This window comes from Neophocaena asiaeorientalis, unplaced genomic scaffold (genome assembly GCF_003031525.2).
Source record: "Neophocaena asiaeorientalis asiaeorientalis breed wild unplaced genomic scaffold, Neophocaena_asiaeorientalis_V1.1 scaffold72, whole genome shotgun sequence".
NCBI classification, from domain to species: Eukaryota; Metazoa; Chordata; class Mammalia; order Artiodactyla; family Phocoenidae; genus Neophocaena; species Neophocaena asiaeorientalis.
The window spans coordinates 5,215,590-5,233,059 of record NW_020185336.1 but is presented as its reverse complement, the minus strand read 5'-3'; the positions used below and the strand labels follow the sequence as shown (position 1 = coordinate 5,233,059).

General features: G+C 33.9%; 1 protein-coding gene across 2 annotated transcripts in view; it reads left to right on the top strand.

Moving 5' to 3' along the window:
- PSMD14 (proteasome 26S subunit, non-ATPase 14) overlaps positions 1–17,470 on the top strand; it is a 93,868-nt gene that overhangs the window by 68,610 nt on the left and 7,788 nt on the right. For both annotated transcript variants that reach the window (XM_024735988.1, XM_024735989.1), the window contains 3 exons: positions 2,482–2,589; positions 9,246–9,320; positions 12,491–12,616. In XM_024735988.1, coding sequence (XP_024591756.1) covers positions 2,482–2,589; positions 9,246–9,320; positions 12,491–12,616 — 309 coding nt within the window. The remainder of the gene's footprint in view (positions 1–2,481; positions 2,590–9,245; positions 9,321–12,490; positions 12,617–17,470) is intronic.

Sequence of the window (17,470 nt, the reverse complement as noted above, 5' to 3'; positions counted from 1 at the left end):
GGTTGCTCTAAAGGAGAAACCCACTTATTCTCACAGCACAAAAAGCAATTATAAAATTGTACAGAAATTAAAATGTAGACTATATTGCCATATTTATATTTTTATTGTGTACTAAATCTAATTTTGGTCTGCAGGTTGTTGAACATGTTAGTTTCCTTAAGACAGTTGCTATAGTGATGGCAGCAAATTCCTTTAATCTTGGTGTAAAGTGTTCATTTTCTATTGGCTTTCATATTGCTACTCAGAAATCGTCATTCTAAACATTTCATTTCATTTGGGCCATCATTTACTAGTTGAACAGTATATTAAATTCTTGAATTTTTCTCTTAATTTTAAATAGAATTAAAATTTCTAAATTTCAGACTGTTTTTAATTGATCATGATATCTCTTTAGCTGGTATTTTTATTTCCCTTTTATGAAGTTTCACACCTGTTTATAATATTCTAGAGAAATATTACAGAGATGTTTTTTGTGTGTAAAATAGCTGGTCTTCTGTTCTAGTTTGGAAGCATTCAGTATAAAAAAGATATTTTGTGATATATTGTGGAATTTTCATAGTTTTGTAGAAGTGTTCTTTTTCTACAAATGATACAGAAATCTTTAAATGGAATCCAAGTATTCTAAAAACAACTGGACCAAAATGATGCTTTGCTCTTAAATATTTACTGCTATTGGTTAGGGAAGCAATTCTTAATTTTGTATTTATTTAAGTTGTACATCTGTCTATCAAAATGGTCTCTTTTCCCTTCTTTAGCCTACATTTTATCTTATTTTTATGTGCTTTTTAGTAGAAAATATTACTTCTATATGTGTTTAAACAATTGTTTGAAATTATTTATGATAATATCTGATTAAAGCATGTTTGATAGTAGTACTTATTACTTTATGAAAATGATTAGAAAAAAGTTTATAAGCAAGAGGTATAAACCTAGGCCATATTTATTTATACATAATTGTGAAAGTTAAGTCTGGATTACAGTTGCTGTATAAAAAGAAAAAAGTTTTCACAAAACTATTAAATCATGCATGTTCTGGGGATACTTGGTTTTATTTTAAGGCAAGAGGAATCTTTGGGGAAATTCAAACTGTTAGAAATAAAAGCAAAATTCAGAGTTTTGGGGCTGCGGGGGGGGAATTGCCGGAGTAGATGGAGGCCTTAGATTGAGTCACTTGTCATAGTGCTTTGGTGTAAGTTTGTATTCATTAGTACCGTTGACCCTTCATGGCAGCTTTTTAGAAAGGGTGATTTTTTCCTTTCTTTCTTTCTTTAAATCTTATTCTTTAGCATATAGCATTTAGTAATACTTACTACAGAGTTTTCAGACTTGATTAGATTCCAGTTGGTTTATTTTGGAAATAAGTTTTTTTAAATCCCTTAGTATCCTCAAACTATAATTATACAAATGAGAAACAGTCTAGTAGACAATAGATTTTAAAACATTGATAAATCTCAGTTGTTTAGCACTTTTAAAGGCAAATCTAGAAATAACTGTATTACCCTGCTTTAAGATATTTTTATGTGAAGAATGTATTGAGTTTATTCTCTAGGTAATTGATTTACATTCCCTGGAAGAGGCATCTGTCTTAAGATCCCCAGTTCTTTACATAAAACTTAACAACATTTAAAAGCTTTAACAAGTTCTTTCAAATCCATGATAATGAACAGAGAAAAGCATTCGGATAGTATGTGATTCTTGTTCAATCTCTTAATATATGAGCTAAAAGATGATTTGTATCATGTAAGAATTTGAAGTGTTTCTCTACAGAAATATTGAGTACACCTAGGAAAAAGAGGATACCTATTGTTATTTCTTTACTATGAACTTAGGGCTGTATCATTCTATACCATGTTCCTGGCTTAAAGCACGGATGACCTTGGTTTTCTTGTATTGTGCCTCGTATTCTTGACAGTGGCCTGGACATTTAAGGCCATCAGACAAGGTACAAAGTCTTTTATAGTCACAAGAAGTAAAAGGTATCTGACTAGAAGAGAATACGTGGAGCAAGTGCCTTGCTGGTTGTAATTTTGTTGTCATTTCAAGTACTGTGGTAGTATAATTGATGTGACAGGGCTGGGCTTTAGATGTGGTCCCTTAGCTTGTGCTCACTTTCAGTTTTAGTTTCTCTTTGTCATTCATTTTGATTAGGTAAAATTTAGGTGACAGACATATGCACAGCAATGAAGGCTGTTTGGTGTAAGTTTAGTAATGACGTATTTCAATAATAAAGATGCAAAGTTAATATTTTCCTTTACTGCTTCATGAAAATTGCAATAATTGGTGTCACCTTACATTACAAGATAGAGGGTGGTGTGCTGATGGTGCAGTCAGCAGGAGGTTCTTTTTTATTAATATTATAATTAAATGATTTTCTGGAAATAGGCCAGAAACAGATGCAAGTTGATCATGCCTTGTCCAGTGTTGCTTGGCACCATCACTTGCTTTTTAAAAAAGAGATGACCTGACACCTTGTTTTTACAGGTTGTTATTGATGCCTTCAGATTGATCAATGCTAATATGATGGTCTTAGGACATGAACCAAGACAAACAACCTCAAATCTGGGTCACCTAAACAAGCCATCTATCCAGGTAATACCTGTATTTAATAATGTGTTAAAACTGTTTTACATTTTAAAAGCCTGTTATAAATGACCATTTTAAGATCCAGTACTTAGCATTTTAATTTGTTTTGCAATTAATTTTTCTTGTGCTTTAAAAGGAGATTATGGAAATAGTGTTGCAAAAGTTAGATTTGCTCACATATGGGTCTGCTTTCAGTGAAGTCTTTAAACTTTCCTAACATAGTTTGAGGACACCCTTTTGGGGGCATAGTAGAGCCTTAATCTTGAGAGTACCTTACAACTTTGCACGGTTAACACTGTGGTAAAGGACTGATAGGGGTTTTAGGTGGAGTGCGTTAGGTATCATGGTATCATTATTGGTTTGGTTAGTAGACATTTCTTATAGTAGTAAATAATGGTAAATTATTGTACACTTTAAGAGGTCCCCAGAAGCAGTTCCTAAATAGTACTTAAATATTTTTACCTTTTTCTTTTTTCTTTTTTTGCCTTAATCCCTACTTTTAAAACAAATCATATAAAACACAACTACATATTTCTTTTGATAATAGTTTATATCTTGTTCTTTCTAGTGATGTCAACCACCATTATTACAGTTATTCAGACACTTAATATCCTCCTGAGTGATTGTTTTCTTTGTATCATCCACATGCTTCATTGTTTTTACACAGATCTTTATTGTCTGCAAAAATTATTTTAAGTGTGTTTTTAAATGCACCACAACCTGTGTCTATATAGTTAATTGCTTCTCTGAAGATTAATTAAAAGGACAGAAATACCGTGTTTGGTTAAACAGAACACATAGGACAGAGACATTATAGTAGCTATTGCTGCTCCCCTTCTGAAACCTTGCTCTGTCATATGATTGTCTCTGGGGAGTTGTGGCTTTGACAGTTAAACTAAGCTTGGTTATACTTTGATAACTTTATACTTTTAGATGCTTACTTTTTCAGCAGTCACTCATCTGAAATCTTCATCAAAGTGAAAAAGTTCTTTCAAAGGATTGAGGTGTGTTCCTTTTGAAAAAATTACTTAGAAGCCAGGGAAAACTGCAAAGTATAGTGAGTATGATGAAATAAGCTACTAGTGTTTTTGATTAGGTACAGACAAGCCCATGCTTGCATGTTCCAAGAGAATATATTATTGGACCTGTCTAGCCTGTGATAATGACCTTTCTTATACCCCCCATAGCATCATACTGCTTCATTATTTTTTTGCAAATATTATTTTTTTTGTTAAGTAGCATCTCACAGTCTAAGATCATTGTGATTACTGCTTGGTGTGTTTCTGCCAGAAGTTTTTACTAATTGCAAGTCAACAGCCACCTGTTGCAGATTTCATCTTTTAAATTTAAACACTGGTTTTTAACCTTAAAATTTGAGTTAATTAAATAATTAAAATCTGTTTCTTTCTACATCAGTCCAGTTTGTATTTTTACCTTATAGTCTGTAATTTAAGGTGAACCTTATGAAGCAGGTTCCAAACCGAAGTTAAAAGGACCTGTGTATATAACAGCTACAGTATCATTGTTTTCCATTTCACTTTAGTTTGTTTTGGCTTCCAATTAAAATCTGTATATATATTTATTTCACAGTTTTTATAGCGTCCATCAGGAAAACATCTATCTGGGTGCTTTACAGTTTTGAGACAATTCCAATACTGAAACACTCAAATGGGATCAAGCCAAAAAGTGACGGAACAAAGGCACACCTTAAAACAATTTCTTAGTTTTCTAAGACAAGCTAGAAAGAAAGCATCCCAGGAGAACTTGAAGTGAATGGTGATATTCATAATAGAGTTTTAAGATGTGTTAGCAGAATCTTTACCTCAGGGATCAGAAGCCTTTCAGAAAGGCCATGCCTTTTATTTTGAAGGAAAGTTAGTTTGTATTTAGAGGGATCTTATTCCTAAACCAGCTTATTACTGTTAGGAATAGGAACCTAACAGGTACCATCAGCACTCATGTGGGTGGTTACTAATGCTTTTCTAACACTGATTTTTTTTTACTATCATACTTAAAAGTAGGGGGGGAAATATTAGGGTTATACTGTAGACTACTATTTAATATATTGAGGAAAGTTCAAAATATGTTAAGAAAAAGATTATAAAATCACATATGCAAGTTCTCCTTTTTGAAAATATATATTTTATAAACTGTGCCTATATATTTACAATATGATATTAGTATTGATTACCTTTAGGTTGTAGGGTTATTGAATTTTTTTTCTTGTTTTTCCTTCTCTATATTTCTTAAACTTTCTATAATGAAACATATATTGCTTTTAGAAAATATTATTTTTAAAGCACTAATAACAACGTTGAAGTATCTGCCACAAGACAAAGCTAATAGACAAAGTTTATGTGAACTTTCATGTTTTAAATGAGAAGTCATTAATAATCCTGATAGAGAGGGAAGAGGATAATGCCTGTACTGTAGACTTTTCTATTGATATATGTGACTTTGTATTATTTTGTTCTTGGAACATTTGACCATTATTGTCAAATGTATAGAATTGAGAGTTAGCAAGCATTTATTTTAGTAACTAAAAATGTAAAACTATTCCACTAAAAATTGTTCAACAACATTTCAGATGCTTAAGGGCCACAGTGTATATGAAGACTGGTTGTCAACTGAATGGAAATTTAGTAGCTGTTGATGCATAGATGCATTATACTAGGGTTATGAACCTCTAAGTGTAGCCCTGAGTACAACTGCACTGTCTAACACAGTTAAACTATTTGAAAAACATTGTTTTTGGTAGCTGTTAAACAGTTATAAAATAGTTGTACTAGAAGGAACCATTGTGATGATTTTGTAGGTGAGGAAACTGAGGCCCAGCAAGTTTGTGATTTGCCTAGCTTATCCACTGAGTTACTGTAGGAACTAGTACATAACCAGAGCTCCTCATTCTTTTATACTATATTTGGAAGTTTCATTAATTCATTAATTTTGGCATAGATAACGTATATATACAGCTCAAAATTCAAAAGGTATGAAAAGGTATTTAGCAAAAATTCTTTTCTTCGTTTGCCATTTGTGACCCAGTTCTCCACCCTAAAGGGAACAAAGCACATGTTTTGTTTCTTTCCAGAGCTATTATATTTATATAAAGAAAGATTCATTTTAAAGTATGATTTACTGGATTATATTTAGTACCACATTTTCAGTTTATCAATGTAAAATAATTTAAGGCAAACATATATCTTTAGATCTAAGTAAATATGCCTTTTTTAAGAGCATGAAACTTTTTTAACCTATCAAGAACCTATAAATAGGTTATTACATAGTTCATAAGCTGTGTATTTTATAATATGCCTGCTTTTCCACAGCAGTGAGCAAATGGAGTTATAACTTCTAACCTCTTCTCAGTAGTCTGGACAATGCCAATGAAGTATTATTTCACCGTAATGATTATTTGTGAGCTTTTCTTTGAATTTGTCATACCAACAAAATTATAAAGCTCTACTCTAAAGATTAGCTTAAAGAAACATAGAAATAACCTGGAAGTTAATCAGTGGGATCTCAAAACTCTGCTTTGTCTAGTTCCTCCTCCAAACCACTCTTTGTCTAGAATAAATAGCATCTTAGACTGATAGTACCAACCTAGGAAGAACTTCCTACTTTGAAAGGTTGGCAGCCTTTGAGCAAAGAAAACAAGGGTCAGGATACCCAAGAAGTCCTGTTAGTAATTCCAAAAAGTATTGTCCCAGAAACAGTGCTCTAAAAGGTGGCTAGCTTCCCAGGTCAGTCACTGAAATATTATTTAGCCCACAATATAAACACTATAGAATAGAACCATGCTTTTTAACAGTGCTTCTATGAGAAACTGTTGCAGATTTCAAATAATTAATGAATGAGCTTCAGGATAATATCCTGTTTTAATGAAGAATTGCCTAAATTTTCCTAAATTCATCATATGTTTGTTAGGTGTAAATTTAAAAGTTAAGTATTGATGTTTTGAGAAATTTCCTGATTATGTAACTTCTTTGTCTGCCTGACATACTGTGGCATTTGCTAGTATGTTATGTTTAATTTGCAATTTGACCCTGTCAAAAGGCTAGTCTCCCCCTTGGTAAAGCTAATCTTATATTTGGTGTATGCTGTCACAACTTGTAATTCAATGTCAACTAGAATGGGGAATTTGAGAGAATTTATTTTTCACTGAGCTAAATAAAAGAGCCTGTGCCTTTGGGTTTATATGGAAGGAGGACTGTACATGGCCAGTTTACCTATGATTTGGGATGAATGTACTTGGGGGCACACAGCAAGTGAGTAAGTGAAATTGGGAAATGGCTTGAGGATATCATTTGATTTAAATTTATATTTGTTTTATTATTGTCCCTGCTAATCTTTCATGCTGCCTGTTAGTTGTACTACTTTCATCTAAATAATGTAATTGAAAATCAAGTAGGTAGTGCCTTCAAGTTCCAAACTGTATATTTCAGCAGTACAGTTAATCTCCAAAATGTGGACCTATCTGTGTGCCCATTTGTCTGACTTCTGTATCTCTTGGCCATACCTGTTATTAGCTTTATGGCCACTATGTAGAATTATATAGTTGAAGCACTGCATAAAGGTGATTGGATGAGAGGGCAGTTGGCACCTGAAATCTAGCCTACACTTTGCTCTCCAGCCAGGCTGAGTTTGCTTGGAGCACTGGGCACCTTTTTCTAATTCTTCCACCCAGAGGATGCACTTCCTAATTTGCATAAAGGTGAGTACAGATTAAGGGAGGCACTGATTAGCTCCACTTTTTGATTCACACAGTACAGCATATCTAGGCACTGAAATTTAATTCACTATTCCTGATTATTATTGAAATGAATAAGGATTTAATAGATACTCCTAGTACTTTAATTTCATATAGCAACCATTTTATTATAGCAGATGTTAGGAATATAAGAATGGATTGTTGGGCTTCCCTGGTGGCGTAGTGGTTGAGAGTCCGCCTGCCGATGCAGGGGACACGGGTTCGTGCCCCAATCCGGGAAGATCCCACATGCCGCGGAGCAGCTAGGCCCGTGAGCCATGGCCGTGGGGCCTGTGCTCCGCAACGGGAGAGGCAACATTAGTGAGAGGCCCGTGTACCACAAAAAAAACACACAAAAAAACAAAACAAAAAAGAATGGATTGTTACAGTACATACCTAAAATGGGTTAGTATTTGGTGGGGCGATTTTTGCTAGCAAAGTTTAAAAATAAGACTATGCTTTGTTTTCATTCTGATCCCTGAAGTACAAAGACTTAATTTAAGAATTTCCTAAGATACGTTGTAGCATAGTATGATAGAAAAAAACATGGGCTTTGGAGTCAGAAAAGCTTGGATTCAGATCCCAGCTTTGCATTTTATTAGGTATAAACTAGGACAAATTGAGATTTGTGTCTTATTTCCTCATCTGTCAAAATACTAATGGAACCACCCTACCTTACTGGATTGTTGTGAAGATTAGAAGACTTATTGTGTAAAGCAGGTGCAGGTGCTCATCAAATGTTTCCTTTCCACCCCTTCTTCTACCTCAACACCTTAAGACTACATTGTAAAAATCCAATTATGAGTGTGGTGGTTGTTTTAGTTAGCTTTATCTTTAGATTCCTGAGAGTTAACCCCAAAGCCCTTTTTGTTTTTGTACTTGAAGATATGTCCAAGGTGTATTTCTGTACTTTAATGTCTTAGAAGGCTGACAGAGGGGTCCACAGAAACTGTTCTGGACCTCATTTGAACCTATGTAGCTAGAGTTAGACATTTGTGCAGCTGTGAGTGGATTACAGCACATGTAGGATTATTGTTTCTTAATAAAGCCATGCCATTAGCTTCAGTTTTTATGATGATTTGACTGTTTGTCTTGGTGATCAAGTACAGTGGAAAAATTTCTGCTTAGTGAGGTTGCCTGAGACTGGACCCACTAAAAAACAAACCCCATTTCGTTAATTTGGAGACATATGCAGACACAGTTATTTTTTTATTTTATTTTTTTTTTGCGGTATGCGGGCCTCTCACTGTTGTGGCCTCTCCCGTTGCGGAGCACAGGCTCCGGATGCGCAGGCTCAGCGGCCATGGCCCACGGGCCCAGCCGCTCCGCAGCGTGTGGGATCCTCCCAGACCGGGGCACAAACCCGTGTCCCCTGCATCGGCAGGCGGACCCTCAACCACTGCGCCACTGGGGAAGCCCAGACACAGTTATTTTTAATATGTTAGAACTGAATTAAGAAAAACGGAAACTCCAGATTAATGTTGTGGGTGAAGGAATAATTATATTTATGTCTTTTTAGCCTTTTCTTTTGAAATAAGAAAGAGCCCCCTATGTAGATAATCATAAAATCAGACTTAATAAATTATGTATTATTTATAAATTATGAATAATTAGTTTATAGGTTAGATTATGATGAGGTCAAATCATATCTCTGACTCTGAGCAAGGCTACTAAAACTGTTGAATTTGTGGGGCTCTATGTCATGTTTTAAAGAATGTGTGCCCTGTACCTCTAAATCTCACTTCTAAACTCGTAGCTGAGAAAAAAATAGTTTAATATTTACTTAGGATAAAAAGCTATTTTTAGAAGATGGTAAAGGTATTGTCTACAGGATATGTCAACAGTTTCAAACAGTTGTATTTATTTTATTAGATGAAAAATACTAATTTGTCCTTCTAATCATTTATCTATATAGGCATTAATTCATGGACTAAACAGACATTATTACTCCATTACTATTAACTATCGGAAAAATGAACTGGAACAGAAGGTAAGCTTAAATTTTTATCTTAGAGGCGGAAAAAAATCTATTTCAAACAATTTAAACTGTTACCCGGTATATTTGAATTTAAATTGTTGACCTCTTTCATTGATGTGTTCAAATATTTTTTTCATTCCTGATGAACTATAGCATAAAATAAAGGAATATTTTATTGGACAAATGGAGAGACATTTTACCTTATTGGTAGGCGCTAAAACAGGAGAGGAAGTAGGAAACAAACATTCCAGTTTGGTTTTATGATAAATTATAAAAATCTTTCTTCTAGTTCTGCGATTTTTCAGATTAATTTATCTTCAATAAAATGGCCTTTTGTTACTAAATTGCTAAATAAATAGCTTTCCAGATTTGAAAGGAATAAATTAGATTGTAATTGTGTAGTGCTTTTTAAAAAAGTACCATGGTTACTTAGGATAAACTAAAGGTGAGTCAAAAGGGAAATGCATTTTAAGGGTTTTCAGATATTTAGATCTAAATTTTTATACCTTTTTATAGTAATCAAATTTGATGACTTTAAAAATTACCTAGCGTCTTGGTAGATTAGCATTCTTTAGTTTCTACTATTTTAGGATTATCTCAAGAACAGTTTTTCTCTCAACTAATTGGAAATATTTAAGTCTGCCTATTGCTTTTTGAAATTACAATCTGAACTGCTTTTTTTCTTTATTATTACAATTAGTCATCCTCCAAATAAGCTTCTTGTATTTCTCTCTGAGAAAGACTTAAAAAATTTGAAAGAACATGAGTACTATTGACAGCCCCAAAGTTTTGGTTTCTACATGCACTCTGAAGTCCAAACATAAGTAATCAGTAGTAAACAAGACCTTTCTTACTAGTTGAAAGTGTTCCCCACAAAGTCACCCTAGAAGGGATTCTAGTGATGGTATATGGGAGTGGAGTTAGAGCGCTCTCCATACTACTCCCTCTTTCAACCAGATCATCTCCATTTTCAGTCTTATTTATATATTGTGGGCAGAATGTGCTGTATAAGATTTTCTGAAGTTTGATAAACAATTGTTTTAAAAGTTCAAAGCCACCAGTAAACTCACTCAAAGTTCCTAGGTGCTTGAGCATGATTTTGAGTGAGGGGCTGCAGGGGACCAGTTCTTCCTTGACCTGAGGGGAGACACTGAGCCATGGTTCTTCCTTCTGCTTGCTTTTGTCCCAAAGTTCATATCACCTGTGGTAGATTTAGTTGATAGCTTGAAGTACATTTTCAACACTTATTTTAATTTTATGTAGAATAGGTACAGGCTGTGGGATAAAAGGGTACCACTCAGACATAAACTGAAAAATTCATTCAGATACATAAATATTTTATCAGTCTGACACCCAACTATTTGGAAATATCCGTCTAATTACATCAAATTTTCTTTTTCTTTTTTTCCTTTATGGTACCCCATAAACTTAGCCACCATCCTTGGTATAAAAAACACACATATAAATACTTACATAAATTAATTAATATTTTGTTTGTGTTCCTAGTATAGCTCAGTTCACGTGCTTTCTTGATACCCAAAGCCCTGCCTTTACTCTTATCTCACCAACCTGTATACTTAACTCCAAGTGTTACCTGAGGGGCCCAATCCAATCTTTGTCCAGGCATGGTAGAATTATTCTCCTGCTCTGTGGGAACTTTCTTTGTTTGCTTCTGAAGTGTAGAAAAATCCAATTCTCAACACTTAATTATAGGTAGCTTTATAGCATAGGTAGTTGCAGCTGCACCAAAATTTCCTGAGGATGTATTTTTCTAAAACACTGTCACTGGCGAAGATGGGAAGCAATCCAAGAAATTCGGGTTACATGTGCAGGAGTTTTCCAGTTTTTTTCCAAACTACTCTTGCCTCCATGGGCCCTAGGAGGGGCATGGAGGAATATGGATCTTTTGTGTCCTGAAAATTCTCATAGGTGATTTTGACATGCAGCTTATTCTCCAGCATAAGGAAAACTTTGTACCACTTTTAGCTGCAAACCTCTAAACAAATAATTGTTCTAAACTAAACTCATAAACTTACCGACTATGTCTTTAGATCCTCATAGCTTGTGGATCTCACTTAAAGTATACTGGTTCTCATAGCAAAAGAACAATAGTCATTCTGTAGGTACCGTCTTTTTTTCACATTGCATAATTTTATCAATCGTTTAGAAAACTCTTCTTATTCAATGATTATCCTCAACTGAAGGACATTATAGAGTAGGACTTTTAAGAAAAACTGTCTTAAGACTCTGAACTTGAAAACTTATGAACTTCGAAGAATATGTATTCAGAATTAGGAGTCCAGTTTGAGAAATAATGAACTAAAGTGTTTAGTTCCATGATCACTACTAATAGGGTCTGATCCCAGTTTGCTGATGTGATTGCAAAGTGGATGGATCTGTGATTTCCTTCCCAGTTTTACGACTTTTCATTCTGGTATAAAGAAGTTCAAAAATTTTAAATTATAGATGGAATATTAGAATTTGAAGAAAATTTAAAGATTATCTAATACAAGCCTTCAGTTCATAGATATGTAAACAGGGACTCAGAAAGATTGACACAGTCATTCAGTAAATGGAGGCATTTACCTCCTTATCTCGGCATTTGAGAGCAGGGCTATATGAACTAATAGAAATCCTGTGTGTAACATAGTAGTTCATTCATTCAACATATGCTTATTTAGTATTTGCTATGATTAGATTATGATCTAGATTCTAGAATCTAGACCTTGGTGATCTTGAAATAAACAGAGTCCTTGCCTTGATTTCTCTTTAATGGGAGAGAAATGCACTAAACAAGAAAACAAAAATTTCAGCTGTTTATAGTGTTATAAAAATAATAAAGCAAGTTAAGGAAAGAAAGATGTTTAGATAGTATGGGGTGGCTTTATTATATAGTGGTGAGGAATGGCAGCTATATCTAAGGAAGTGAGACGTGTAAGCCATAGAAAGATAAGAAAAATAGCCTTTGAGGCAAAGGGACAGCAAATGCAAAGGCCATGAGTTGGAGTATTCCTTAGATTTTATTAATATAAATTTAGAAGGATACTTATTAGAGTTTATTTAAATTAATAAAATTAAACTTAAATTCATTAATTCCAAAAGTTGTTTGTAAAGTTGTTTCTCAAGACAAATAAAGGAAATTTTCTCAATACAGGAAAGTAATTTTTCTTTATATTTTTTAGATGTTGTTAAATTTGCACAAGAAGAGTTGGATGGAAGGTTTGACACTTCAGGACTACAGTGAACACTGTAAACACAATGAATCAGTGGTAAAAGAGATGTTGGAATTAGCCAAAAATTACAATAAGGTAAAAACTTACTTTCAACATTTATTTCTTATAATCTTTGGAATATATATGATTAGATATCAGGCATTGTATAAATATAAATAGTTAAGAGTAGAGTGGCCTATTTTGTAGACCAGATAGTAAATATTTTAGGCTTTATAAGCCATCCAGTCTGTTGCAACTACTCAACCCTGCTGTTATAGTGTAAAAGTAGCCACAGACAATACATAAAGGGATGAGTGAGGCTATGTCCTAGTAAAACATTATTTACTAAAATAGGCAGTTGGCTAGATTTGACCCGTGGCTTATAGTTTGCCAACCCCTGTTGTAAATAGCTTTACAATTGAAATCTCTTCATTATTCAGAGGACTTTTTCTTGGAAGGGAAGGAGGAACAAAGAGATGTGAACAACAGCATTTAATACTTGATAACATATAACTTATTTTATGAACTTCTCTGTTTTTCATTTAATACGTATTTATTGAAAACCTGCTATGTGCCAGGTGCTGGGGATATGGTAAAAAATAAGACCTATCCTCATGGAATTTATTTTCTGGTAGGGGAAACAGAAAGTAAACAAACACAACATAATACATTGTAATTAGTGCTGTGAAGACAATAAACAGGATGATGTAAAGAGTAGCAAAGGGAGACCACTTCATATGAGGATGTAAAAAAAGTTACAATTTTCTGAAAATATTTATTGTATGTTAAAGTATATGTGGCCATGATAACATTTTGTTTATAGATTTATGTTCTTTTACAGTTCTGAAATTAAGAGAATACTTGACCAAGACTAAAATGTATCTTCTGTATTATATCAGTTTCCTAGCATTGCCATCACAAACTACCATATAATGGGTGACTTAAAACAAGAAATTTATTCCCTCACAATTCTGAAGCTAGAAGTCCAAAATCAAGGTATTGTTAGGGTCATGCTCCCTGTGAAGCTTCTAGTGGGGAGGATCCTTCTTTTTTTTTTCTAGCTTCTCTTGGTCCCCAGGCATTCCTTGGCTTGTGGCAGCATAACTCTAATCTCTAACCAGGGTTATGACTTCAATGTATCCTTTTAGGGGGGACATGATTCAACTCATAACATGTATTTTTCAACTTTTTTGACCAAAACCCATATAAAGAATAAATTTTACATTTGACCCAGTACCTGCAAATGTATATGTATGTGTGTATATATATTGCAACAAAAGTTTTATGAAGCAATATTTACCCTTATTACAAGTGGTTATATTCTATTTTCTTTCTCATTTGACTCAACTTCATACTGTTTCAGTTATATACATACATATTATATACATCGACATATAGTTTGCAACCTATTAATGGGTTGAAAACCTGCAATTTGTAAAACATGTATACATACTATACAGTGTTATGCTTACAGATATTTATCAAATATCTTCTGTACAATTTGCAGTGGAAAACAGGGATCCTTCCTTCATTTTTAGGAAAACAGGGGCATTAAGAAAAGTTCATAACCAGAGTACTTGACCAAAATTCGTGTGTTTGATAACACCTTAGTATTCAGATTGTCCACAGACCAGCTGCATCAGTATCACTTGGGATCTTGTTAGAAATGCGGGTGTTCGACCTGCTAAATCAGAATCAACATTTTAACAAGATTTCCAAGAGATTTGTATACTCATTCAACTTAGAAGTTAGAGAACACTGCCACAGAGAAGTCCATGTGAAGTCCTGTAGAAGTTCAAAGGCTTTTGCTTTCAGCTGGTACAGACCCAGAATGATGTCTTTAGAGAATAACATTTGAACTGGACCTTAAAGCATGAATAAGATTTGGACGTACAAAGGAATGTTACCCTAGGCCAACTGAACATCATGAGCAAGACTAGGAGACAGAAAAGCAAGGGCATCTTTAGGAAACTGTGTTTGGCTAGAGTACATGAGAAGGGTGTACATAAAAGGGTGAATAGTGGGGAATAAAGATTTTTAAAGTTACTGAAGTCAAGTAACAGAGTTTGGAAAATCAGGATAGAGTTATTTTTGATCAGGGGCATGGTATACCCAGAACCTGACTTTAGAAACATAATTTGACAAGGCTATAGAAGAAAGAGTGTTGTAAGAGGAGATTTGAAATGGAGTTTCTATATTTAGGAGGAGCTTACTATTACCCAAACAAAAGGTACTAAGTGTGTGAATTACTGTAGTGGCAGTGGGAAGGGAGGTTTCAATAGACTAATAAAATAAAACATGGTGCCAGTTGGATAGATAAAGTAAAAGAAGAAGGAATCAAAGATGAGTTAAAGGTCTCCTGCCTAGGTGACCAGAAGTATGTTGGTACCATTAACATTTCCAATTTAAGTAGAAGTAGAAAGATTGAGAAAGAAGATAAAGAGATTAAACAAGCAGGGAATTCCCTGGCGGTCCAGTGGTTAGGACTCTGCACTTTCACTGCCGAGGGTGCAGGTTCAACCCCTGGTCAGGGTACTAAGATCCCACAAATCATGGCTCGGCCAAAAAAAAAAAGTTTAAACAAGCAGTTTACTATGTGGGACTAAAAATTAATGGTGGGGGCTAGAGCTTTTGGAGACAGTTAAAGTTGATATTGGTTGTCACACACCAAAAAAGTAATATTTTACTTTTTAAATTAAACACATCTTACAAAATAAATATTAACCAAGAGACGGTGTATAAGATTTGCCAAGTGTTAACAACAAGCCTTTTGAGAGAATTGAGCTTTGAAAAAATGTTGATGGGCCCATACAAGCTAAATTCCAGCAGAATTAGGTTTAGCTTTGAAGAGCATGCCCTGATTTATATGTAGTGTTCCAGCTGGAAATTCCCATTGCTTCTAGATTGTAGGGAAATTATATATATATATTTAATCTTTCTAGTGTATGTTTTCATGCTGTGGAGATTAAAGAGAAAACAATAGTTCATCCTATTTAAAACAGTTAACCTTTTATAAATTAACCTTTAAAGAAATTTAAGTTATTATTCAGCAGACTGTAGGAATGGTTTTCATTTCTCTGTAACATTACAAGTTTAAGTAAATTCTTATTGGTACTACTGCCAGGAAATAACCTATTTATGGTTACTGCTGCCCATCCACAGAAGTTTTTGCTATTTTACAGTTTTAAAAAATCTCTGAAGTACTCAAAAATTTGTAAGGTTTGGTTATAAAGTGAAAACAATGTATAAGCTGTGATATGAAGGAGTCCAAATTTGGGGCTGTAATTCCCTCTGTGATTGAAAGAGAATGTGGTGGAGTTTTTAGTAACACTTAAAATATAAAAAGAAAGGCCCATACAACCAGTTCTTCATAGTATTCTTTTTAATTGGTTGGTGTTTTAAACTAAGGTAATTACTGTTAGGTGCCAGTTAGCTCCTAAAGTGAAAGAAGGTTAGAAAATAATTAAATTCCTTTGTACCAACTTTTTGATTTCAAGTCTGGAGTCCACGCAGACGTTCTGCTTGATTATTAGTCATTGATTTCTCTAGTTACTGAACTTTAGCACCCACAACTCTTTTATTCCAAATCTCCTAGTTTATTCGTGCCAAGATGCATCAGTATTTTAATATTGATAACATTTGATTGCATATTTGTAAATGAATCTGCCAGTGAAAAAATGAATTGTAAAAGACTTTTTTAAGAATAGCATAGACACATAAAATTTTGCTTTGTTTTCAAGCATGTAGCCCTATAAATTCAGAGATCTGACAGTTTACTTTTCAGGTAGAAAAACTGCCTACTTAGTAACCTGAAAGAAGGTTTGGATGCAACTTTTATGTAATTACATACAAAATATGTAATTATAAGATTACATTTGGTTTATCAAAGTAGCTGTATTAAATAAGAAGGTCTTGTTTTGTGCTAGTGCAATAAGATAAGAAAAACAAAATAAGATATAAATATTGGGAAACCAGGCCAGATTATCATTATTTAAGTATGATAGGATATGTTTGCAATCAAGCATAGAAATACATGAAACTAAACTAGAATACTATTAGAACTATTATGATTGAGAATTATGTAGCCATGCAGTTACATAGGCTGAAACCAGTTGAAAAATATAAAAGGCAGGGCTTCCCTGGTGGCGCAGTGGTTGAGAAGTCCGCCTGCCGATGCAGGGGACGTGGGTTCATGCCCCGGTCTAGGAAGATCCCACATGCCACGGAGTGGCTGGGCCCATGAGCCATGGCCACTGAGCCTGTGCGTCTGGAGCCTGTTCTCCACAACGGGAGAGGCCACAGCAGTGAGAGGCCCGCGTACCACACACACATAAAAAATATATATGTATATATAAAAGGCAAATCAGTTTACAGAAGCATCCAAAATTACGAAGTATTTAGGAATAACTACCATAAAAAATGTAAATGTATAAATATGTATATATGACTTCTTTGAAAAATGCTAAAAACATTTGTGAATAAATTCCCATTTCCAAAAGGAAGACTTAGTATTTGTAAAGCTGTGGTCAAGCTTCCCAAAGGTTACTTTAGTGCTAGTAAGAATATCGGTGAGCTTTTAAATTTTGATAACTTGACAGTAAAGTTTACCTGCAATAAAAATAACGTTTATTGAATGCTTATTAGGAGTCAGACTGGCAGGAAATATTTGTACCTATAACACAGAAAAGGCTAGTATCCAAAAAGTACCTAACAGACAAAGAATTCCTATAAAATATAAAGAAAGGATAATAAATTGGACAACAGAGCTGGAAAATTCACTGAAGATGAATGGCATATAAACATGAAAAAGAATTCAGTCTTATTAAGTATTCAAAGAAAAAAGTTAAAAGTATAAGATTTTTTTTTCTTTTCAAATTAAAAAAAATGGTTTGGGAGAATGCGCCACTAGTGGGAAAATAAAAAAGTGATATATGACATTTTTGAAGGCCA